Source organism: Leptidea sinapis, chromosome 21 (assembly GCF_905404315.1).
Source record: "Leptidea sinapis chromosome 21, ilLepSina1.1, whole genome shotgun sequence".
NCBI lineage: Eukaryota > Metazoa > Arthropoda > Insecta > Lepidoptera > Pieridae > Leptidea > Leptidea sinapis.
The window spans coordinates 11,583,160-11,610,616 of NC_066285.1; the positions used below are offsets into that span (position 1 = coordinate 11,583,160).

General features: G+C 33.7%; 1 protein-coding gene across 2 annotated transcripts; it reads left to right on the forward strand.

Moving 5' to 3' along the window:
- Positions 1-144: 144 nt before the first annotated feature.
- Positions 145-21,023, forward strand: LOC126970637 (probable cytochrome P450 4d20). 2 transcript variants are annotated; one of them, XM_050816713.1, is made up of 10 exons: positions 145-405; positions 3,858-3,967; positions 6,615-6,708; positions 10,641-10,820; positions 12,941-13,010; positions 13,087-13,213; positions 14,270-14,455; positions 16,662-16,905; positions 19,115-19,282; positions 20,617-21,023. In XM_050816713.1, exons 1-10 carry the CDS (start codon positions 246-248, stop codon positions 20,778-20,780), a joined length of 1,503 nt encoding a protein of 500 aa, XP_050672670.1. In that variant the 5' UTR covers positions 145-245; the 3' UTR covers positions 20,781-21,023. The 2 variants fall into 2 exon arrangements, with proteins under 2 accessions (XP_050672670.1, XP_050672671.1); XM_050816714.1 differs by lacking the exons at positions 145-405; positions 3,858-3,967; positions 6,615-6,708 and adding an exon at positions 7,711-7,856.
- Positions 21,024-27,457: the final 6,434 nt, after the last annotated feature.

Genomic DNA, 27,457 nt, shown 5'->3' on the forward strand with positions numbered 1-27,457 from the left:
TTTTAGTTAATCTACAGTTAAATTAATTATAATTACAAATTTACCATGTTAGATTAATACGCGATATACAGTTAACGAGGCATAACAATTAAATAGTATATAAGATTCTGTTTACATTAATTAAGTGCGCAAATGAAAATTTACTTCAGACGATTACTTCACTTCTTGGGTAGCAGATCGATTTATAGATTCGCTTAGTTAAAATCATAACAATATTTAAAACAGTGTAAAAGTAATCTAGGATAATGTTTGTGTTATTACTCTCATTATTAGTACCGTTGTTGTTCCTTTACTACCAGTACGTTAAAAGGTCTAGTCGTAAATGGAAATTGCTGTCAAAGTATCCAGGAGATTATCCCCTACCTATAATAGGAAACGCACTACAGTTGGGATTTGACGCTGATGGTGAGTGCAATTGCATTTTAAATTGAAAAATGCTTAACAAAAATCTATTAAGCTTCACAGCTAATAATGTGTTTTAAAGCTTTGGCTAAGTTGCGTTAGTAAGTCTTTTGTGGGGCGTTTTATATGCTTTTACAACAAGATCCCAAATAATGTTCAAAACAAATGTATCTCGAAATTCAAAAGAATTGTTAAAAAACGTTTGTGTGGTAAAGGTTACTATAGCATAAATGACTTACTTAATGATACCACTGATTGGGCATTGAACGACCGCCCATAGGCTATTAAATAATAAATATTATTGTACGATTTTACATTGTAACCATATTTTTAAATAAAAAAAAAAAAGCCCGCTGAATTTGTTGCGCCCGTTCTTTTCAGGTTTGAGGCATGCCTTTTGGAATGGGTGGTAGTTTTTGACTTTCAATAAGTGATTTTATATCCTTTTTTGAATAAATTTTTTTGAATTTGGTAAATTTCTATTCAGTTTCACTGTAATTCACATAATGTGTATGTATTTCCCGATATTAAGCGATTTTTATACGTCGTGTGTTATAAATATCATGTAACTGCAGGATTTACAAATCTAAACTAGTATAATGGTGAATTAAAGGTCAGGAATATTTAATGAATGGATAACAATTTGACATTACTAGCCAAAAATATACCAGGGTCGTGATTTGCTTGTACCACTCTTTGTATTTTTTTTTTGCTCGACAACTCGATTATATCAATGTTAATTAAATAATAGTAAAATTAAACTCAAATAAAATTAAACCAATCCACTAATTTCAAAACCAAGAATCTTATTTATTATGATTGTCGACTATATTATTGTAATTAACTTCTATTGAAGCTAATGATATTATTAGGAATTGTATTAACAATTCCATTTACTAAGTATTTATTTACTTTTGATAATCTTTAGATCTCTTTAGCGAAAAGTCACTTTTTATGTAATTTATGTATGCTTTTATTATTGAAATATCAATATTTTTGACCACTAATATGAAATAGTCCTCTTTGAGACGTGACCAATATAATAATAAGAATACGGCTAAATTTTATCGCAGTATCTTCATTAATTTTTATAATAGCACTGGTTCACTATCGCCCGCTTTTTATGATTCTTTTTTTCTAAACTCGTCTTCACCACTCAAATGACTCCCTTTTTCGTATATCCTTGATCAGGGATCACTCCTCTAAATGTCAAGTTGTATTGGCATACCCGTCCACGAAATATCGAGCGTTGATCAGTTGTCACTTGAAGGAGAAGAAGAAGCTTGGTGTACTCGGAAAGGAGAGACACTGCTTCACTGCAAACCACCACCTACACCTATATAAGGCGCAAATTCGACCGCACATGGAGTACTGCTCTCACCTTAAGGCAGGTGTTTCTCGGTTTCAGCTTCTTCCATTAGACCGCATACAACGAATAACGGCTTGATTCCTTGGCGTTGCATAGGGATGTTGGTCTCTCTACATCTTCTACTGCATTTATCACTTTATGTCTGGTACATAGCGTCGAAATGACGAATTCTGCTACATCATCATGTTGACAACTGACATTCTTTAACCGAGCATTTTGCGAGAAACGTCTTTACTCACAAAATCACTTTGTGGAATCAATATCAGTCTGCAGTTTTCCTGACCCAATACAACTTAGAGACCTTCAATTGAACGGCATAATTACACTTTTAAGGCCGGCAATACATCTCTGTTGACCTCTGCTGTTGCGGATCTCCACGGGTTGCTTCAACATTTCTCATCATGAGAGCATCTTGCCTGTATGTTCCCTCTTATGTAAAACAAAGCCATAATATTGTGATTTTCTCTAAGATTTGGTTTCTACGTAAATTCGATCGTAAGCAATTTGCCAAACGGTTGCTTATGTATTCGTATATCGTAGTGTTTATAATAGTTTATGAAAGGTAACAGGCAGTATTAAGTTTTTATCATAGTAAAGAACTCATAAATAGTTGCTACTATACCTTCAATAATAAATAAGATCCTCTCGAATCACCATCTAGCACACATAGAACAAGAAGAATCAAAATATATAGTCCTTTAGCAAATTATTCTACTGATGTAGTAAATAAATGTTGAATACCTAGAATGCATGCAAATTGTGACAAGTGACTCAATGTAAGATTGAGTGCAACTTACTTTCGTCATCGAGGCCGTTCTGTTGCGATAAAACGATTGATATGAAACCGGTTACAAGAAGCAAATGATAAATAATAAAAGCTATCGATGATATTAAAGAATCTCTTACTAAAAAGGATTAGTCAAGATCCATTCGAACTAAAATAATGGCAAAAATGTCAATTAAATACAAAAGAAAATATTTTTTATGTGTTAATGACGACTGAAATTAAATAGGCTTTAACATCAAAATCTATTTCAGACATTTTCATTAAAAGCATGTATTATAATACCAGTAGGAGGCTCCTTTGCATCGGATGCCAGCTAGATTAAGGGTACCACAACGGCGCCTATTTCTGCCGTCAAGTACTCGTAGTAATGTGTAACATTTTAGCATTATGTCTCAAGGTGATGTCCGCGATCGTAGTGCCGCTCAGAATTTTTGGGTTTTTCAATAATCCTGAGCGGCAATGCATTGTAATGGGCAGGGCATATCAATTACTATCAGATGACCGTTCTGCTCGTTTCGTACCTTATTTTCATTAAAAAACAAATGTATAAGTGATCTATAGACCTGAGGAGAAGGTTTTCATCTAAAACAGGTTTAGAACTCATGGAAACTTTAATAATTATTTCATTATGTCCTCCAACACCAGAGAAATCACAAGAAAGGGTCCAGTCATAATGAAAACCTAGGATGAAACACCGTTCCAAAGTTTAGTTGAACGTGACGAAAGCTGCCTACTACAACGAAATCATACCTACGTACGTTGCAGGCACTTAGTGCTATGCTAAAATTCTGTCGCTTGTCATATCATATCAACCCAAAAACCACAAAAAAAAGTTAGTGAATAACCATGAAATATAATTTGCACGAACTACTAAGGGTCATTTACATTTATGTTGTATGTCAAAAGTTTAACACAGTTATTAGTAACATCAGGGTTTAGACTAAGTATGGTATTATGTAAATGGTATGGTATGGTAATAATTGATATGGGTGGTGCGGAGAGGGTATAAGAGTTAAAGATTCATATTTTGATGATTTTAATAACCACTCACTAAATGGTGTACCATTTGAGTGGAAATGTAATACACGTATGTTACTGACGATCAATGATCTGTTATTTCACCGTGATTGATCTGGTTACAATTACATCTGGAAACACTGCCAAAGCAATATATTTGTACAATTTGTTTCAATGCGCTTACAGCGAAAAGTTTGTAAGAATTCAATGTGGTTTTTCTTTGAAAATAAAAATCTATGACAAAGAAATAAGTAAATAGTCTCACATGAAATATTTTTTCAGCTGCATCTCAAAAATTATTAGGTCTATGGAGGAAGCATGGTATGCAAAACTTTCGTTTGACTGTTGGATCTGAAGAATGGGTCATCATTTCTGATCCAGATGATGTCGCGGTAAGGAATAATTTTGAATGTAATTAATAACGCAATTTCAACAATTAAACGAATTTAATTGTCTTGACTGAATGCAAATAATTTGAAATTTGAACAAAATTTTTGGCCAAAATTTTTTTCCCACGAAGCTAAATTCAAGTCTCAATTATTGTAATTGAGTTTTTTGGAACTGACAAAAAATAAACTATGGGAATCTTCTACTGTATTGTTTTAGTGGGAAATTTGTATTTATGTTTTTTTGAGATTTGCAGGACATAGCGCGTATGGTTTCCCTGATAGTAGGCGATAAACGATCCTGCTCTCTTTCATAACCAGAAGAGGTAGAGAAGTGCTACCTGTCATTTAGGTAGAAGTGAAATTTCATTCAGAAGGTCATGTCGACCGGGAAACCTCACGCAAGCAAGTTCATTTTAATGTTTGTTTGTACTTGGAAGTAAGTTCCTTAATAACCGAACTGTGGACGAACGCTAAACACCCAGGTGATGAAGAAGATCGTTATGTTTGCGATGAGTAGTGCAATGATCAAATCATGTGGCAGGAATAATAATTAGTAAACTAATTTAAGTTTTTACTTCACCATCACGTGAATGTCGAGACAATCCAGCTCCTTGACAACAATGATATAGTAAGAAGACTAAAACGAACAAAACCTTTTGAGTTAGTGTAGTGCTAGTGAATTAGTATAATGCAATAAAAAAATAGTGATATTATAAAAGACACATGAACAAAGTGACTTCATTGGGCATGGCTCTATGTATAGAACGTCATTGATGGGCTCAAATAATAATGCAAAGGTGACATGACATCTTACATAATCAATTTTATACGATAACGTCAGAGAAGTTAAACTGCTGCTATACATATAAAGCATTGATTGCTAAAACTGACCCCTACTAACTCTAAATCCATGGTGGGTGACATAGACCCTTAAAATAATGCAGACTCAGATGCGACAGCATGAAATAAGGCTTTACATTAAAGGGTAAACGGGCAAGCAAGCAAAGATCGACGCATGAAAAGTTAAAACCAATCATTTATCCACAATACCAGATGCCATAAGATTCGTTTCCAGCCTTTTTAATGGGCTTATACTCTACTTGACCCGTGAGTAGTTCGTTTCGGGAACACTGCAGGCGACTGATGATTACAAAAATGGCTGTTGTGAAATTCGAATTCTCGTATCAACAGAGTGACTGAGAATCATTTCTCTAAAGAAAGAAAGAAGCCATTCGGAGATGACTTACTCGTTGATGATTCGAGCCGCTCCTCGTTGAATCTATTACGATTTCTTAATGATACCACTGATTGGGAATAAAGCGACGCATAGGCTATTTAATGACAAATTTTATTATATAATTTTACATTGTAACCATATTTTTATATAAAAAAAGGAGCCGGCTGAGCTTGCGCCCGTTCTTCTTAGGTCTGAGGCATACCTTTTGCAATGGGTGATAGTTTTTGACTTAAAATAAGAGATGAAATGTGACGATAGTGGGACGCCCTCGCTCAACAGAGTGACTGAGAATCATTTCTCTAAAGAAAGAAAGAAGCCATTCGGAGATGACTTACTCGTTGATGATTCGAGCCGCTCCTCGTTGAATGTATTACGATTTCTTAATGATACCACTGATTGGGAATAAAGCGACGCATAGGCTATTTAATGACAAATTTTATTATATAATTTTACATTGTAACCATATTTTTATATAAAAAAAGGAGCCGGCTGAGCTTGCGCCCGTTCTTCTTAGGTCTGAGGCATACCTTTTGCAATGGGTGATAGTTTTTGACTTAAAATAAGAGATGAAATGTGACGATAGTGGGACGCCCTCGCTCTGAGGTGAAAACAGTTTCGTTCCTAATTTTCATCTTATATAGTTGATTGACATAAGACGAGTATTGTCTCACATCACGAGGTACACCAATATTTTAGAGGCAAATTTAAGAGAGAAAAGAAAACTCAGGAGAGTTCTCTTTCTTGCCATGAGCCAACCAGTCATACGTCCTGTTGTTTGTATACACTAAGCAGCTTTGACCCAAGTCAGTACCGAATCTCCATAGTAGAGGGCCGTGGACATCTAGAAGTGCTTTAGTGTGTTTGTGTTCAGACCATTTGAAAACAGTGCTTTCATTTGATTCTGGGGGCTGGCCTTCAGATAGAACTAACAGACGAAGTAAGACATTGTGGCTAATCCACAACTTCACGTAAGTTTTAAAAGGATAGGGATCCTTTGAATGATGAACTTTTGAATCAATCATTAGTCTGTAGAATAAGACCAGTGGGAGGCTCCTTTGCACATCATGCCGGCTAGTTTATGGGTACCACAACGGCGCTTATTTCTAGCAATAATGTGTAAACATTACTGTGTTTCGGTCTGAAGGGCGCCGTAGCTAGTTAAAATGACTGAACAAATGAGACTTAGCATTTTGTCTCAAGGTGACGAGCGCAATTGTAGAGCGGCTTGGAATTATTGGGTTTTTCAAGAAGCCTGAGCGGCACGGCATTGTAATGGGCAAGCCGTATCAATCACTATCAGCTGAACTTCCTGCTCGTCTCGTCCCTTATTTTCATAAAAAAGACGCTATTTATGTGTTCATAGACCCTAAACCTGGATATTACAAGGTTTCTAACATATCTTTATACTTCCAGATAGTTATAAACAACCCAACAGAGCTGTCAAAGCCTACTGATCGCAATGCCGCCATGATGCCATTTTTTGGAAACTCTGTCTCAACCTCCGAAGGTATAACTAAGTAGTATTTTATTTTCTGTATGTATATTATAACGTCAAACCATAATTTGCTTCTACAAAGCGTCATACAGTTTTCTGACAGCCCTGCGAATCAAATTAGATTTTTATTATACATATTATTAGTTGTACAAACGTCGACACTCTGGCTCCTTATCATGTCCAAGTTACGTCAGTTGGTGCTGGGGCTGCTGCTTCGACTGCCGAAAAAAAGCAAACGTCGCAAATATGTTGGTCTCAGTGAGTCTTACATCTTTGGGCCGTTTGGAAACGGGACACTTGGCCCATGGGACCCAGAGGTAGGGCTACTGGAAACCCAAGCGCTGGCAGATATTTTGGTCAAAGATCAGCCTAGCTATTCAACGCGGAAATGCTCCCAGTATTCTAGGTACGCTTCTCCGTAATCATAATAATAACAATGTATAAGATTTGTTTTGTTTGAATATAGCATCTTTAAGTATTGCCAATATGAGTAGTTGTATAGGCCCAAAATTGTGTACGACAGCCAAAGATGATATTGGTTATAACAATTACCAACACCTTACAATATCTAAGCCATGTTGAAAAAAAGTGAATGAATGAAAAAAAGTGAGTGAGTGAATGAATATACAGCCAAAATTTTTGAATCTCCAAATATATTCAGTGTTAGTATTTACAAGTTTTTTTAATAAATATTTTATCTATTCAACATAAACAGAAATAGTATTGACATAAAATTATAGAGAGCATCCCAATACAATTATCAATCAAGTGTTTTTTGTTATGTTAAAGTTATACCCATAGGTGACTTCAAAGTCATGTTGTAAAAGCATATACATAGCCCAATAAAATACTTATTATCTCGACATAACCGAGTAGTTTTGTGTATTTCATTCACACACATAAGGAAAAAAATTGCTAATATAGCGTACATTTTTACTTCCAGTTTGTCTATTTACTCGTCATAATTTTATTTAAAGTATCTGTCACTAAGGCCTAATATAAAAACTAAATTTTCGGTTGCGGTGATAAAATATGGGAGCAGCAAAATCAGCAGGAAAGTGTCAAAACAGTTAGTGGACGGTGTTTGTGATTGCGGTCCAAATGGGACAGACTATTTATGATTTGTGGCTTCTAGAATTCTGGTGTTTTGTTTCCAAAAGGTGAAGCTTCATTTAAATGTTCATTTTATTTTATTAATTTATTTTGATTAAACCGATTATACAAAAACAACAAAATAAATTTTATAATTATATTTACAACACTACCAATGATTACATTGAATTAAAACTATCATTACGAAATTAATGATTATTATGAATGACTTTCTTATGTATAGAACGTCATTAATTATTATACAAATAATGAGTAGTGACAATAATATGGGAATCACCATTAGACAATTAAAATTTATGACGTGTCGAAAATTATTTTTATTTAAATTTTACAAGTATTTACTATATGATATTCTTAAGTATAAAAGTATGTTTGTTGTATCATTTTACATATTATATTGTAATTGAAATGATTTGTAAATCGATGGAAATGTAAATCTTGATATAAAAGAGTGGCTATGAGTTTCTTGCTATTTCTTCTCATTAGCTCAAGTAGCGGTAGATTCAATAAGAAAAACATTTTTTTGACATTCATATGTGTCATTTCCGTGACCTACACGAATAAAGTGATTTTGATTTGATTTGATTTAAGACACGCTTATTATGGGCACATAATGTCACTAAATTAAGGTCGAACAACTATCCATTTCATGACTCTCCCAATAAAGTATGTTTTGAGACTTCGAGAGGTTCGTTTTAATAGGCAACCTTGCTATGAGCATTCATTTAAGTATCAAATAGGTTTATACCAATACCTCTACTTCATTTTATTTTATTTCATTAAATAAAATGAAGCAGAGGTATTGGTAATAATGGTATAAAATTTAAGTTATTATATTTAGTTATACTTTGTTGTATTAAATATCTATATATATAAAAATGAATTGCTGTTCGTTAGTCTCGCTAAAACTCGAGAGAGGCTGGACCAATTTGGAAAATTTAGGTCTTGAATTATTTGTGGAAGTCCAGAGAAGGTTTAAAAGGTAAATAAATAGGAAAATGCTCGGAATTGAATAAAAACAACAAATTTGTTTTTCCTTTGATGTGTCCATACATAATTTGTATAATAGAATTTATTGACGCACGGTTTGACAGTTCTGCTGTGAAACAATTTTATTACGACAGCAGGGTGCATATTTTACGAAGTATGTGAAAGAAGAGAGAAGAAAGAGAGAAAAAAAGAAAAAGAGAGAAGAAGAAGTGCATATTTACGTTTATTAATTCTTGATGTTATGATATATTATTGACAAATTCATCAAAAACATTATTTTATTTATTATATACAGAACAACGTCTGTCGGGTCAGCTTGTATTTTATATTTATTGATGCATCTACTGTACTCAATAACTCCTGTGATTTTATTAATTAATTAATATTTTTTTTTATTGCCTCTATAAGTAATTGAGTACTTTTGTTACATTACATATTGTATTGTAATTAATATATTTTGTAAAACAATTAATCTGTAAATTGATTGATTTGAAAAAGTGGCAATGAGTGCCTCTGCCACTTCCTCCCATTTATGCTCAATCTTGCCCGAAATGATGGTAACTGGTAAGAATAAAAAGTTTTGACATACATAAGTGTCATTTGTTTGACCTTTAGGATTTTAATTTGATTTGATACACATTGAGTGCTCAAAAATGAAATATCCATTCGTAATACGTAAACCATTAATATGTCTGAAATACTTACTACAATGTTTAATTCATTCGTTAATATTTAGTACAGTTACTAGCATCAACATATATATCATATTTATCTATATTTTATTATATTATATGTGGGTATTGTTTTGGCACTTATCGTACCCTTTTTATGTACTGTTTTTCTCTTTTATTGTATTACAAATGGTTGCCTAGAAGAGATCACTACATAGTGATAAGGCCGCCATTTGTATATTATGATCTATGTTAGTATGTAAGTTACATATTGTTAATATGGTGTCAAAAAAGTGTAATAAATAAAAATATATAAAATATCTTTGTCAAGTAATAGGAAACTTTGATATGTTGTGGTCTTACTCTGTGTGAGCCCTACATATTCCTCATAGGTTGATGAATCAATGAAACATAGCTTGTCGTAGTTGAACCTCATAAAAACTTTGCTAAGTATTTATACATTGATTACCAGTGGCAAACTTTCTCGAGTGTTCTTTTCAAATCAAATCAAATCAAAATATTTTATTGCAAGTCACATTTTACAGTAGGATGGTTGGTACATTAATGGGTAGACAATATGTGACGCCCTGCAAGGGCACAGCAACGTTATACATAAAATAAATAAGTCTTATACATAAGAATGTATAAGAATACTATATTGTAACTAATTCTCACACTTGTAAATAAAAAATTCGGGTAAATCGTAGAAGCATTTTGAAACTAAAAAAATTTTAAGATCTCTTTTAAATAGAGAAGGCTTCTCTTTATTTTTAATTTCATTTGGGATGTGACTATAAATTTTTATTGCCATGTGGTGAGGGCTCAATGACACTAATGACATACTTGTTTGGGGAATTTTTAATTTGTTTAAATTTCTATTAATTCGCTTGTTATTTGGTAGTGTTGAGTATAAGTCCGAATGTTTTTTAACAAATTTACATGCTTCTAGGATGTAAATTGAAGTAAGAGTTAAAATTAAGTGTTTAATAAAATATGGTCTACATGAATCCATCTGCTGAATATTTTCTAAAATTCTGATACATTTTTTCTGTTGAATAAATATATCTTTTATTTCACTACAGTTTCCCCACATTAATATTCCATGTTCTTTGTAACTGTTGAGAGTTTTTTGTGGAGATATTGAAGGTAACAATATTGTTATTATTACAGGGGACCGGTGGAAAACGACACGTAAACTGATGTCTCCAAGCTTCAGTTACAAAACATTGGAGAAAAGGCTCGATTTTGTCAATAATTATAGCGAACATTTGTTTAAATTGTTTGACAAAGAACAGGAGCACGTTGACATGTACAAATATCTAGCACCATACATGTTTGATGTTATATGTAGTAAGTAAAGCCTTTAAATATTAATTATAATGGGAGACTTTTATGAGCGTTTCTATGGTCCAATGCTATCGTGTACACGTGGATACGGCAAGACAGATTTTTTGATTTTCCATAAACAAAAATACCAAAGAGAATTTTTTACCGGGTGTATTATTATTTGTTCTTAGTTCTAAAAGCCATAAAACAAAGCGCAACGCTTTTGTAGACAAAATATGTTTGTATTTATTTGAATTTAGCTGTGGCGGTCATTTTTGTTTAGGAACATTATTTTGTGAAATTATTTTTTAAAAAAAAAATATTTTTTGAAAGAAACCATAAAATCATAAAGTGTCCTTTTTAGTAAAAATAATACAAAGAATTCAAATTGCAATATTTTTATTTTGACGCGTTTGCAAAATAGTACAATTTCTCGTACAACTCTGAAAGAGCTGCGTCATTTTCAATACGCATCTTTCACAAATCACTTTTTCTGTTTACAATAACCAAGCTTGTTTATCTAGTATCCCGTAACATAAACCGCATAATGATACCTCGGCTAATGTAAACACAAGTGACTATAGCATCTCAAATGGCCGCGCCGGGTTTGGCGCCAAAACAGCTGGGCGGGTGGCGTCTGCGGGCGCGCGGGATATGAGAGCATAGCTTTTTTTTATGTAAATAAGGGAGGAGACGAGCAGCATGTTCAGCTGATGGTAATTGATACGCCCTGCCCATAACATTGCAGTGCCGCTCAGGATTCTTGAAAAACCCCAAAAATTCTAAGTGGCACTACAATAATTGCGCTCGTCACCTTGAGACGTAAGATGTTAAGTCTCATTTGCCTAGTAATTTCACTAGCTACGGCGCCCTTCAGACCGAAACTCAGTAATGCCTACACATTACTGCTTCACGACAGAAATAGGCGCTGTTGTCGTACGCATAATCTAGCCGGCATCCTGTATAAAGGAGCTTCTCACTGATATTAGATTAGGTTAAACATCTTCTTCATAATTAGCATCTCGAAAATGAACTCTCATTATAGTCTAATTGGAATCGGCGCATGAGTACCGAAAACTATTCCACCTCAATTTTTTATGTGATCCTCTTCAAATTGCCCTACTGATGATATAAATGCAGGTTCCCTTGGGGAAATCCCGTGCCATATTGTTTATACAATTGGAATGAATGTTATTTTTGAACCGGACAATGTTTTTTTTTATCAACATACATTTTGTATTAATTTAATAATTTGTAAATAATCATTGAACTTGCGTGACCGTCTCGTTCAAATACCTATATACATATTTATATAGATGTATCATGTGTGCAGGCAGTACAAAATATAAAGAACAGATTCGACTGAAATTTTTCATTTTTAATTTAAGTGAATTTCGCCGATAATATCAATTTGTTGAAACTGTGGATGAACAAAGTGAGAAAATTGATTATAATGAAACTGACTTTTATCTACACACTAAGCAATTTTGAGGTTAAAAAGAAAACCACCGCCTATCTTAAACAATTATCATATTCAGAAACGGAAAGTCTACTGTAACCTACTCACTAAGAATTAGACACACACACACATATATATACACATTTAATTAATTATTATTAATTGTTTCGTTTGTCATTGCCATTTGTCGAGAAATCACTGACCCATAAACGATACCTATCAAAAGGATACCTAAAATTAAATTGGTTCTAAATATTTATATTATTATAATTTTAATTGTATTTAATATAGAAAGATAACAACAATTAATCATCATCGTATTTCAACGATTACATTTTTGTACTACTACCAAGAAGGACAGCTTTAGTTTGTAGCAATTTTTATAAAATAACTAATTTTATAAAGTCCAAATTGTGTCATTTTACTTTATATATTATTAAAGAAAAAAAAATTATAAGATTGCATGTCATGAAAACGTCTTAGATTCACAAACATGTTAACACAAAAGCTAGTACACCTTCCTTAAAGGCCGGCAACGCTCCTGTGATTCCTCTGGTGTTGCAAGAGATTGTGGGCGGAGGTGATCACTTAATACCAGGTACCCGTACGCTCGTTTGTCCTCCTTTTCCATTAAAAAAAATACATATTTATCTTAACATTATTTTAAATTTTTTATACGTTTCAGATTCATTCATGGGCGTTGATTACAATCTGCTTCATAATTTGGAAAACCCATACTTAGAAGCTAGTAAGAAGTAAGGAAAAACATGTCTTTCCTGATTTGAATGGTTGGATTGTATTTATAACTCTTAAATTTGTCTATGATTTTAGGGTGGTCAGTATGATAACACAAACATTCTTTTCTTACTGGAGTTATTTACCAGGAATTTACAATTTAACTCCTTTTTATAGAAGTATTCTTGAAGTCACGAAAACCCTCTCAAGTTCCAGTACCGAAGTATGTATTCAGTATATAAATATTATGACTGTTCATTGTCAGTACATTTATGACAATTTATTATATGTTCACAAAATTCGTTACCTTTGCTCTCAATAATGATTTTGATTATTATAACACTAGAAATAAGAGATGGCTTGTAACTAATTCTAGTACGCTTCATTAGATACATGGTTAAGCGTTAATGCATACACTTTATAATAAAGTCCCAGCCACTGTTCAGGCATTATCTATAAATAAATTTAAATTTTTATTACAAAATGGCTCTGTCGTAAGTCCTTCCACTGCACAGCTAGATATCTAAGTGATCGGACAGCCTGAGACTAGATTATGATTATTTTATAGCAATAGCAATGACGGTACAATATTATATTTTTGATTAATAAGAGTGCAAAGAAATACTGGGAGAGTTACTTGCGCCGCATCTTCTCTCTCAGAGCACCATTTGTTCCCGAAGCGGTAGTGGTGTCTAGTATGTTTGTTAATACTAATGATTAAAATAAAACTATTAGTTCAAAAAATAAATTAACCTTATTCATTAGCCTCGCAAAAAATAATAGTTATTAAACATGGTCCAATCCGCGGGCGATAATAACTTAAAATCTTAGATAATAATTTATACGTCTAGATATTCTCTTGCTGTAAGATAACCGATAAAAATAGGCCAGGAATATTTGTTTAGTGTACGTGACAAGTTATCTTACACTCGCGATTTGTATGACACTTTGTGTTAGTGTGAGTGTGAATTGCTCAAAATAGAGGTTAGTTCTAAATTCTATTTTTTTCAACGTTTTCACAGCTGTCATAGTCTATCTAGAGGTATAAATGATCTAAGTAAATAATACAAGAATAAGGTTTTTTAAACTCGTTGAAATTTATTGACTATTCATTTTCTTAAGTGACCTGAATTTTATATTTATTAATTAATTAATTATCTTTATACATATTTTATTTATTTCATAATTTTAAAGTATTATATATCTACTTATATGTAAACATGTTTTATATGGGTCCCTGACCTGCCATAAAATAATTTTATTTATTTATTATTGCTAGATGATACAAGAAAGGCGAAGAAAAATTAATGAACGATTGGAAAAGATTAAATTGGGACAAATTAAGGCTAATACTGATGATGAATGTGAATACTTATTAGATACATTTTTACAAGGCAAGTTACATAATGGAGATCCAATTCCAGATGAAATGATTAACGAGGAAATAACTCTCCTCTGCTGGACGGTAAGAAAATCAAAACAGACAAAAAAAAACATTATTAAGGCTAGGTTGCATCATATTAGCTTTTATAGTTAAGGCCCCTATCCCAAAAAATTATCAAAATAGCGCACAATTGAAACCATTTCTTGAACGTTAATATATAACTTTTATTTTTCCGAAAAATAATAAAACATGTTAATCATTCAATCTAGCTGAAAATTGTATGAAAAATTGTTTACCAACACTATTTAACATTACAGAGTTATGTTTTTTTTGGAAAGCAAAATTTATTTCGTTTGTAATAAATTAAAAGTTGTTAATAATTCTGAATTATAACTACGGCCATCTTGTGCGAGAGAGTTACCTAGCTCCGCTCGATTCCTCAAGGCCCTTGGTTCGGTCCCCAGCCTTAAGGTTAGGCGTCTATTTCTGCTGTGAAGTAGTAAGTAAGTAATGTGTAAGTACAGGGTGGACCAAAAGTCCGTTTATAATTTGAATGATGATTAAAAAAAAACTAATTACAGTAGATCAAAATTGTTTATTGTTTTCGATAGTAAAAAAGGGGGAATTTATTTCTTAAAAATCACATCATCCATATGCAATCCTTCATTATTCTGGCATTGCTGCAATCTAGAGCGGAAATTTTCGATAACAGCTTTACATGTTTCTGTTGAGATGTTTTGGATTTCTGTGCGAATACGATCCTTTAATTTGTCAAGAGTTACTGGGTTGGTTGGCTGGAATGCAGGGGTTTTTGATCACCATGACATAGTGTCACTCCAATAACGACAATTTTGTCTATTAACATGCCCATTTAGGTGGAAGTGTGCCTTGTTGAGAAAAAAATGTTTGTAAAACTGGTGAATCGCTCTACCATTTCGTTCGCAAACTGCAACCTAGTGGCATGGTCCTGAGGCCTTAATTCCTGCACCATTTGGATTTTATAGGAATGTAGACTTAAATCTTTCTTGAGAATGCGGTTTAATACATCATTATCTTGGCACGTTAAGAACAGCAGACCGCTTTCGAGTTGAAAGTCCAGGTTGGTCACGAACAGACGATTTTACTCGCTCCACGTTTTCGGGGTCCCTCGACATTCTAGGCCGGCCAGATCGAGGTAAATCCATTGTTAAACCCGTCTTCTCAAACTTGAGCACCCATTTTTTAATTAACACACCTGATGGAGCTTAATTTTTGTGTCGTATCTTGTAATGATTGCAAAACTTTCGTTGAGCTAAGGTCGCAGAATCGTTGTTTCGATAGTACTCGCGTACACAAAACGCACGTTGACTACCGCTAAACGACGCCATGATACTAAATTCCCATTGGCCGCTCTTGCAATGCGTAACCCCTCCACCCCGCTCCGCCACTGCTGCTAGACGCGGCAACCGATTCAAATGTAAACGGACTTTTGGTCCACCCTGTATTACTGTTTTGGTCTGAAGGGCGCCGTACCTAGTGAAATTACTGGGCAAATGAGACTTAACATCTTATGTCTCAAGATGATGAGCGCATTTGTAGTGCTGCTCAGAATTTTTAGGTTTTTCTATTATCTTGGGCGGCAGTGCATTGTAATGGGCAGGGCGTATCAATTACCATCAGCTGAACGTCCTTCTTGTTCTCATTGCTGTTTTAAAAAAAATACCTTAGAAGTAACGCTGACTTAAACATAGACTGCGGAATGTGTTGCACCATCGTATTCCTTGGCATAGTTAAAGTTAAAAATTGAAACATCAAGTCAATATCGAATATTTATTTGAAAATTTTGACCGGTCACAATTAAGCTGTTTAACATTGACAATAGCTTTACGGCCGTTTTCAATAACCTATCTATCCTTAGTTTAACTTACCAGAGGTTGACAAATCTATCCTTTTACGCTTACTTTACATTTCAATAACATATCGACAGATACCATTGGACTATAACTATATTGGACATAGCTATGGATAGATAAGATCTTGTCATTAAACGGTGACAGCAATGTATCCGTAACTAGAGATACGTTATTGAAAACGGCCGTTAACCGACGAAGATTGAACGGTTACGGTTAACAGTAAAAGATATCACGTCATCTGTAAATTGTCAAATGGTGAAAAGATTTTTTGCTTAACTTAATTTAAATTGCTAAAGTTAGTTGGTGCAACACAGCCTTAGACTTATGTAGAACCCAAACTTTTCTATGAAATCGTTTTTCTTGAATATTTTACTTAATTCAAATTTATATTAAAGGGTCACTACACAACAAGCAAAACAATGTCTCATACATTATATCTGCTAGCCAAGCATCCGGAAATACAAAAGAAAATATATGAAGAACAGGTGGCTGTATTGAAAAACAATATGTCAAGGAAAGTGACAAACCATGATTTGAACGAAATGAAGTACTTAGAGGCTGCTATTAAAGAGACCCTTCGTGTTTTACCAACTGTGAGTACAATTGGAAGACAACTGAAAAATGATCTAAAGCTTAAAGGTAATTTCATATCTCATTCTAAAAAAATATATAGGGACAAGACGAGCAGGACGTTCAGCTGATGGTAATTGAAAGGCCCTGCCCATTACAATGCAGTGCCGCTCAGGATTCTTGAAAAGCCACAGAAATTCTGAATGGCACTACAATAATTGTGCTCGTCACCTTAAGACATAAGTTACGTTTCATTTGCCCAGTAATTTCACTAGTTGCGGCGCCCTACAGACCGAAACACAGTAATTTTCGCAGACAGTGAATGTTTACTAGTTACCAAACAAGAAACTTGTATTAAGCATTATTGTGTTTCGGTCTGAAGGGCGCCGTAGCTAATGAAATTATTGGGCAGATGCGGCTTTACAGCATTTGACTTGTAGTACCGCTCAGAATTTGTGGTTGTTTCTAGAATCCTGAGAGGCACTGTATTGTAATGGGCAGGGCGTCCTGCTCGTCGTGCTCGTCTCATCCCTTCCTGTCATAAAAAAAGGAAAACACGTATGTTAAGGCCACAGCAATTGGAGGTCCATAAGCTGTTCTTACTTCTTTATGAAAGACAGGCATTATATTATTATGTTGATGATTATTACATGATTTTTATATGAATTCAATATTTTTAGAGGATTTAAACGCATGTCAAAGTCAAAGTGAAATAAACTTAATTCAATTAGGCTTAATACACTACAAATATTTCTTTTAAATTACTGGATTTACCATAAGTTTGTAAAAAGTTGATCCCGTAACATACAAGAAACTCAACTGCCACTCATTTCTATTAAATAGAGTATTTTACAATAGCTGTAATATACATAACAAATTAATTTGTAAGGTGCTGCATCCAATATATGAATTGTGTGTATAAATATAAATAATCGTTAATTGGATGCATCAACCTTTAGAGATTGAACTCATTATTTGTTTAAGGATGCTTCGTGAACATAATGGTCGTGATAACTGTCACATTTAGTAATTGCATCCAACAAATTCAATGATTTATTAACTACTAGTTGACCCGACAGACGTTGTCAGTAATATATCATAACATCAAGAATTATTTCGTAAAATATGCACCCTGCTGTTGTAATGAAATTGTTTAACAGCAGAACTGTCAAACCGTGCGTCAATAAATTCTCTCATAGAAAATATGTCCATACAAAACAAATATCGGACGAGGGGGGGCACATCAAAGGAAAAACAAAATTGTTGTTTTTATTTAATTCCGAACACTTTCATATTTATTCACCTTTTAAACCTTCCCTGGACTTCCACAAATAATTCAATACCAATATTAGCCAAATCGGTCCAGCCGTTCTCGAGTTTTAGCGAGACTAACGAACAGCAATTCATTTTTATATAATAATATATAGATTACAAGGCCATGTCATTATAGCTTTCCCAATTTTTTTTATACCAAATTTGGTTTTCTCATTAGTGAAGTGCCATCTGTTGCCTTGGTTGTTGCAAAAATAAATAATTGTATTACATATTATATTAATTGAGTATATAACATGAGCAATATTTTTTAAAGTATAATAGTTTCTAGGTATTCAAAATTCATTTTATTTTTAATTTAAATTATTTATAAAAGATATTTTTGAAATAATGTATAATCGTGATACTAAAAGAAAATACTGTATATATTTGTACATATATTATGAGAAACACAAAAAATACATACAAATGCATATATCTATATAATAGATATATAAAATCAACGTGTGTATGTTCCCTATGGACTAACATACGTCTGGACCGGTTTCTATTGAACGCAATGCAATGAGCTCAGCAGCATATAAGTAAAGGTTAAACAATTTGTTATGTTTTAAAGAGATAACCCTCACTTCTGGGAATTTACACAAATAAAATTTTGATACAAAATTTATGAACGATGCGGGACTCGAACCCGGGACCTCTCGCGTTCCGTGCGAGCGCTCTTCCAACTGTTGTTGTGGCCACAACCTGAGAGTTGAACACGGCATACAAGATCTATCAACGATGCGTCACTCGAACGGTTGGCTTAGTTGGAAGAGCGCTGGCACGGAACGCGAGATTTCCCGGGTTAGACTCCCGCATCGTTCATAAATTTTGCTTTCAAATTTTATTTGTGTAAGTAATGGTAGCACACGCATTAACAGATAAGTTTTTTAGGTATTAGGCAAGGTCGTTAGTTTTTAATAAAATTTAATATATACATATAAAAATTATTACTTGTTTACAGGGGACCAAATAGTTCCAGCCCAAGCATCAATTTTAATGTTTTTTGAGGCAATGTATCAAAATCCAAAATTATTTCCGGAGCCAGAGAAATACAAACCAGAAAGATTTTTCGACTCTATGCACAGTTATGCTTTCATACCATTTAGTGCTGGACCAAGAAACTGTTTAGGTATAGTATTAATATATTTATTCATTTTGTTTTTTCTAGAAACCTACGGTTATTAATTTATGTCGCTTAATTGTACGTTAATTACAACTTTTTACATACACTGTGATAACTTATTCGTTATCAGCTGCTCTGGTTAGAAAAAAAATAGATATAAATATATTTTAAGAAAGAATATCAGTGTTGTTGAAATATCTAAGTGACTTCATAAAAACCATGGAGCAAATAATAGTAAACAATGTAATGCACCTACATCAAAATAAAACTTTGATTGAAACAACAATTTAACAAAAAAAAAATACAAAAACCATCCTTGATATTCAGGACGATGCAGTAGTTTTACTTATAATAATAGTGGTATTATATATATAGACCACCCAATAGCCGAATGGTTAGTGACCCTGACTACTAAGCTAGAGGTCCCGGGTTCGAAACCCGATAGGTGCAATCATTTCAATATGATGAATATGGATGTTTTTTTCCGAGTCATGGATGTTTTTACGTATTTATGTATGTTTAAGTAAGTATATTGTATTGAATATATCGTTGTCTTGTACCCATGTACTATGGCTTTGCCTAATTTCGGGCAAGATAATTTGTGTGAAAGTGTGTCAATATTATTATTATTATCTGTATTCTTACTCCTCAATATTATTTTGCGTAAAACTTATTTGTTTTATATAAAACATTGCTGTGCCCTTGCAGGGCGTCGACATATTGTCTACCTATCTATAGTACTACCCTTTTGTAATAATGCAAATGTAATAAAATATTTTGATTAAATTTGGATGAAGGTTAAGGGTGGTATTATCAAACGAAAAATTAAATTATTTAAATATAATTATATAATATATATATGTACAGTGGGAGGCTCCTTTTCACAGGATGCCCCCTAGATTATGTATCCACAATTTTGTAACATATTTTGCATGTCAATTGACGAAACATATTGGATTATCCATTATATTGTTAACACCTTAAGTACAATGTTTCCTGCAAATAAATTTCATTTCATTTCACAACGGCGCCTATTTCAGCCGTGAAACAGTAACATATATTACTGTGTTTCGGTCTGAAGGGTGCCGTAGCTATTGAAATTACTGGGCAAATGAGACTTAACATCTTATGTCTCAAGGTGATGAGCGCCGTAGTGCCGCTCAGAATTTTTGGGTTTTTCAAGAATCCTGAGTGGCACTGCATCGTAAAGGGCAGGGCGTATCAATTACCATCAGCTGACCGACCTTCTCATCAAATGCCTTATTTACACAAAAAAAATGCAGTTTAAATACTATTTAACATAAGATTTCAAATTTTTGATTATCTGAATTGTGTTTTAGGATTCAGATTCGCTTGGGTGGCCATGAAAGCAACAATTTCTAATATTATCCGGAGGTACGAACTAACCCTGGCAGCTCCAGGCACAGAACCTCAATTTGTGTACAGAATAGTCACGGAATCTACAAATGGATTGAATTTGAAGCTGAAACGACGGTCAAATTAGCAAAGCAGGGAAACAAGATTAAAAATATTAAGTTTAAATTTAATTAGTCATGGGCAGTGTTTCAGATATAAGATAAAATACGCATAACTATTTAAATATAGTTACTGTCTGTTATTTTTCAGTAAAATTATAATTCTTTGTTAATAATTTATAAGCTTAAGCTATTTAATTTTCTTATTTAAAACTAGCTGTCGAGGGACCTAAAACTAAGTCATTTGATTGAATAAATTATTGAAAAAAGAATGCCTTTTTCTTTAAACCAGAAACGGTTTGGAGATGTTATTGATAGCTTTCTACGGCTACCAGAATTAGAGTTTTCCAGTCGGGTAACTGGAAAAATGGGTACATTTTCGCGTGAACTCTTCAATCTCTCACTTCCGAAACTGAACTTATTTAGGGTCATCTGTTTTTATGTTATCACCGCTGCCCACATATTCTACTAGAGGAATCACAGGATCATTTCCAGGAAAATGTACGTGTTATTATTAAAGGTACTCCAGTCGTATCTTCCTGGAAATATCGCACAATGAATCACATTCCATACCTGAATGCTACTCACCGAGCTTTTTAGCATCAAATTTTGGAGAAAAGAAAAAAAGTTGTTTTTCGTCTAAAGTGTTTGGTTTCTCAATCAAAGAACTATATGCCAGTTGTAAATAGTATGTAGCTTCAATAACCCAAAGCACGCAGAATCTGAAGAAGTAGATAGGGGGGTCTCTCACTGAATTGGTACAGAGCTAGGTAAAGTATTGGTAATGTACGTCGAGACACACGCTATAATTTTAAATCGCGAAACTCTCCGCGATTTCTTTCCCTCGCAAAGCATTCTTTCGTAAAAAGATTTTAATAAAGTTTAGTATGATTACACTAAACATTCTGAGACAAACCGTCCGCAGTAAACGCGTAATTCATGAACACCTCTTTAAGGCGTAATACATCCCAGTGACCTTGCTCATAGGGCGACCAGCGATTAAAATAATTAATTTGTAATGTTTTTAAAGTCATAAACCTCACTTCTGGGATAAAATTCACAAATAAAACTGAAATAAATTTTTATGAACGGTGCGGGACTCGAAATCGCGACCTCTCGCGTTCCGTGCGACCGCTCTTGCAACTGAGCCAACAGTACGAGTGACGTATCGTTTATAAAATCTTGTATGCTTTGTTCAACTCTCAGGTTGTGGCTTCACTACTTTACAGTTAATAACCTGCTCAACCCCAATATTTGCATATTAGGAAATTGACTTGAGATATCGCTCTTGCAGATTAACAATTTCTTATCTTTTAAAAGTGATAACCCTCACTTCTGGGATTAATTACACAAATAAACTGAAAACAAAATTTTATGAACAATGCGGGGCTCGAAATCGCGACCTCTCGCATTCCGTGCGAGCACATTTTCCAACTGAGCCAACCGTTCGAGTGTTGTATCGTTTATAAAATATTGTATGCTTTGTTCAACTCTCAACCTAAAATAATTATTAATTAGTATCTAGGTACAAAATTGAATGGAATGAGTCACTCACGCCATCGATGTTTACAAGCAAGTGGGAGAAAAAGTAATACGTTCTGTCGCTGAGAGGACCCAGAACCAACTGATCGGCAAATGGTGCCGTGTGAGGATTTATTTTTTCTAAATTAATAATAACTTTGTAAAAAAAAAAATCGTATAATTGACTGAAAAAATATTGTAGTCAAAAGACCCTACGATACACATTTACAATAATAAATGAAATGCTAAGAGATAATGTAGTAAAAATAATCACAACAAAATATAATATTATTGGTAAAAATAGTATTGGTGCCAGTTACCACGTCGTTTGATAATATTCATTTATTGAGTAAAAACAATATTTTTTTAATAGTGTTAATAATTTAATTTAAATCTATTTAACACTGTCTCCTCTCCTATTTCTTTTGGTAACTTATATAACGTATACTTAGCTATCAAACGTTTGGTAAATCACCGTGAACCCACTACACCCACACTGATGAAGGACCTTCGAATGGTCTGAATCTAATCGGTACCAACTCCGATGAATTGTGAGTGAAGCTGTGTTAAACATAATTATAAAGACCATATTTTCGTTATTGGGCTCTGTAGTGCACGTTAAGACTATATGTTCCACTCGACATATAATATAACAATGGTTGTATTCGCTCTGAAAGATAAGTCTCACTTCTTTTTCCCTGTAACGAAAAGGATATAAAAGTAAATATTTTTACTCTGTAGTGCAGTAAATCAAGATATAAACTTTCTAAAATTATTACAATCATCAAATTATCTGCTCACATGATTTTTACTTAGCTTTTAATTCAATAACATGAAGTTTTCGTCGCGAATTGAATACGCACTCTTAATTTTATTACTGATTTTGGCGTAGTCGTAAAGTTATTTTGACTGAAACATCAATAGTGGTTATAACTGTGTGATTAATACGCTTAACGGCTAAACGGCTTAGTATAGTTTAGGTAGTCTATATATTTTTCCTTCTTTATTTAATAAAAAAACATTGTATAAATTAGTTTAGTTGACACTGAAAATTTAAGTTATGTACAGTAATTGCTAGCGGTACTGCAATAATTGTACAATAATATTCCTAGAATTGAGTTCAGTTTTGCAGAATTGCTAAAGAAGGTCAGATAGTATTAGTAATTAAACTGAATCGCTCTAATTAGATAATATGTAAATATGGTTTCACTTTTTGCTATGAGTTACACTAAAATAATTCAGTACCAATTAAAATAATAATGAAAGATACATTTAACAAAAAGTGTGTGTGTACTTATGTATGCACGCAAGAAGTTATAATTCTTTGGCGTAACAAATTTTATTATTTATTACGTCCAAAATTATTATTTGCTCCTCCTGCTATTCTACGTTTGTAGAAAGAAAAATATTGTAAAAATCTTGCAAAGATACCTTTGACAATTAATTATTAAATAACGAATACGGCTGTATGGGCTTGAATCCTTTGTCTGTCCTAATAATGGACGAAGAAACAAAAAAAAAATTACGAATGTCGCAAACGTCAGAAAATTTTAGGAACCAACGTCACCTGTTACTTTTGTGTTACAGTGGTGCGCGCGCATCTTAAAATTTCACTCTCATATTTGTTTCATAACGCGCCTAAGGAAGTATAAATTCAAAAATAACGAATATTTACGTGTTACACACTGTTGAAGTAGAACTTCCTTGGAAAAAGTGATAAACTTTCGTGTACTAAAATAACAAGTACTTATTTTTGTAACTTTTTGATAACAGATATTTGATTTCGTACCTAACCGATCTGTTAACAGCTTACAGTTGTTTAAACAAGCCACGTTTTTTCGTGTTCATCATGTAATTTTATCCAACGGTTTCCTAGCCCAGCGTTTTTGAATGCATTACGAATTAAAATTTTTGAATAATAAATTATAAAGGATACTTAATACATGCGTTGGAGGATGTCTTTAAGCTTCTGGACTGGAATGGACTGGGCATCAACATCAACGGCGAATACATCACTCACCTTCGATTCGCAGACGATATCGTAATCATGGCAGAGACCATGAAAGACTTAAGCCATATGTTCGATGGCCTCAATACAGCTTCCCAAGGAGTAGGTCTCAAAATGAATATGGGCGAGACGAAGATCATGTCTAATGTCCATGTCGTACCTACTCCCATAACAATTGGGGAACTATACTCTAGAAATTGTTGACGAGTACGTCTACCTTGGACAAACAATCCAGTTAGGCAGATCCAATTTTGCGAAAGAGGTCACTCGTCGAATCCAACTCGGATGGGCAGCGTTCGGGAAACTCCGTAAAGTCTTCTCGTCCCAAATACCACAGTGTCTGAAGGCGAAGGTTTTCAAGCAGTGTGTGTTGCCAGTGATGACTTACTGTACGCAGACGTGGTTGCTAACTATGGACCTTATGAGAAAGCTCATGGTCGCTCAGAGGGCAATGGAGAGGGCTATGCTCAGAGTTTCCCTGCAAGATCGAATCAGAAATGAGGAGATCCGTAGGAGAGCGAAACTTACCGAGATAGTCCAAATGATTGCGAAACTGAAGTGGCTTTGGGCAGGGCACATAGTTCGATGGACAGATGGCCATTGGGGCAGTTAAGTTCTCGAATGGCGACCACGTAACGGAAGACGCAATGTTGGTAGGCCCGCCACAAGATGGACCGACGAACTGGTCAAGATCGCCGGAATACGTTGGATGAGGGCAGCGCAGGACCGATGGTCGTGGAAATCTTTGAGGGATGCCTTTGTCCAGCAGTGGACGTCTTCCGGCTGATGATGACGACGGATACTTATTGGCATTATTGATATTTGGTATGAACTTATTAATAAACATAAAATTCTCTTTGGAAAATTACGTAGATTCGAAATAACTGATAACCTTCTGAAATTGTGTGCTTTCTCAGCGATGGGCGAGAGTAGTTATGGATGGAAAATAATCTCAACCATTTGTTGCGTCTTCTGGCATACCTCAGGCTCCATTGTGGGGCCTCTGTTTTTCAATGTCTTCATCAATGACATAACATGAGCTGTAAATCACAGCGACCTCAAGTTGGTCAAGACAGTGAGGAACAGCTCTGACGTGAAATGCCTTCAGAATGACATTGACAAAATTCATGATTTGTGCACAAAGTACAAAATGTTTCTAAGCCTAATGTTTACCACTAAAAAACCCCAATTTGTCGTATCACCGTTCTTCGAGAACACTTCTCTTAAAGCCGCGCCTAGTATCGGAATACTGGGTCTCGAAATCTCGAGCGATTGCCAATTCCGTGGCCATCTGGAGGCCAAAGCCAAATTGGCTTCGAAGAAGCTGGGCGTCATCAATAGAGCACGTCAATACTTCAAGCCGGCCCACATTCTAGCGCTCTACAAAGCGCAGGTCCGGCCACACATGGAGTATTGCTGTCATCTCTGGTCTAGCGCACCCCAGTATCTGCTCGATCCACTTTCAATTACAGCAGCTATGATCGCGGCGATCTCATCTCGACATGTTATTTATCCATAGGTTAATAAACGGCTTAGCGGTCTTAACAGCTTTAAATTAAAGCTCATAAAGTGTGACCTATCTCTGTAGATAGGTCACACTTGAGGCTGTCCTCAGAATGTAATAATTTGGTAGTCTTTTATAATAAATTGGTTGGCATATTGCATTCACAGAACTGTAATTAATATAAATAACTAGTAATTTACTAATTTTAATCCATATTTTTCTAGAGTTTTCCTTACTAATAATTTTTGTAACACAAAGCATGCTGTGATTACCTTTACTTTAATACCTTTATTTGAGCCTGCGAATTATAAATTTAATGCGATGAATTAGCCTATCCAATAGGAAATCACATTTTTCTACAATACTACAGATCAATTTTCTCCAAGATCGTTGAAGCCATTCTTCAGTTACATGTCATAAGGACAGAAAGATTAAAATTTTAAAAATCGTCGTTTTATTTCCAATAAGTTAATGTAAAGAAAGAGCCTGCATTCTCAAATATTAGCATATATAAGAGTTAATAGTAACGATATTCAATATATTAACACATTATTTGTTACAGCTTAACAATTTAAAAGAGTATTTTGTTTGTGTCAGATTAACCCGCATTTATCAGAGAGGACGAAAGTAAATATTGGATAGAGTAAATCACTATTTACTAATAGTCTTTTATTAAAATTTGTAACCATAAGTTCGTTTTAGTAATTTACTAAAAGATTTCGTGTAATTCAAACGAGAAAATTTATTCCGTTCGATTGAATGGCTAATTAAGACACATACATAAAAGCGGCCAATTGCGAGTCGGACTCGCCCATGAAGGGCTTTGTAGCAGCAAGTAACATAAAATTATATAGAAAGGAAAATTATATTAAATTATTTAAATGGAAAAGCAAAAAATCATACAGTGCAAATGAGCTCTCATAATTTATACGCATTAAAAAAAACTACTAACTACATCTCGTTCAAACCAATTTTCGGTGGAAGTTTGCATGGTAATAAAATGTAATGTAATGTACATCATATATTTTTATACGATTTCTTCTTTGGGCGCGATTTTGACCCACTTTAAACGGCTAGATTTCGTTCAAACTTTGTAGATTTATCGATGTCCGATGACAAAACACTAATTTGACTAAAAAATGAAAAATAAATAATAGTTAAAAAAAACTAAAAAGCACGCTTTATATAAAATTCAACTAAAAAAAATAGAAAATAAAATTAAATTGAAAATAGTGTAAAAAAATATATTTTATTGTAAAAAAAGCGTGGGGTGTAGAAGAATTATTATTTCAATAATATCTTAAAAAGCACTATTTTCAATTTAAATTTATTTTCTATATTTTATAATTGAATTTTATATAAAGCGTGCTTTTTAACTTTTTTTTTTTTACTTTTATCATTCTCTTATTTAGAAGTTACAGAGGGGGAAACACATTGACCACTTTGGAAGTATCTCTCGCGCTAACTTTAAGTTTAGAAAAAAATCATATTCGAAACTTCAATATCATTTTAAAAGACCTATCGAATTAGATGCACTAGAATAAGTTTTGCTTTAGTTTTTTCTTTGGTTCTTGATGTATATTAGTTTAGATAAGGCATGTATATTAGTTTCGTAATTATTAAGATGTTTTTCATATTTTGTTCATATTATTTGGTTAAAGTTAAACTGTATT

Bases quoted from the DNA above. Each gene is read 5' to 3' on its own strand.
- LOC126970637 (XM_050816713.1), top strand. From the start codon at position 246: ATGTTTGTGTTATTACTCTCATTATTAGTACCGTTGTTGTTCCTTTAC. The intron at 406-3,857 runs GTGAGTGCAATT...ATATTTTTTCAG, and splicing joins GTTGGGATTTGACGCTGATG to CTGCATCTCAAAAATTATTA. The intron at 14,456-16,661 runs GTAAGAAAATCA...TTTATATTAAAG, and splicing joins TAACTCTCCTCTGCTGGACG to GGTCACTACACAACAAGCAA.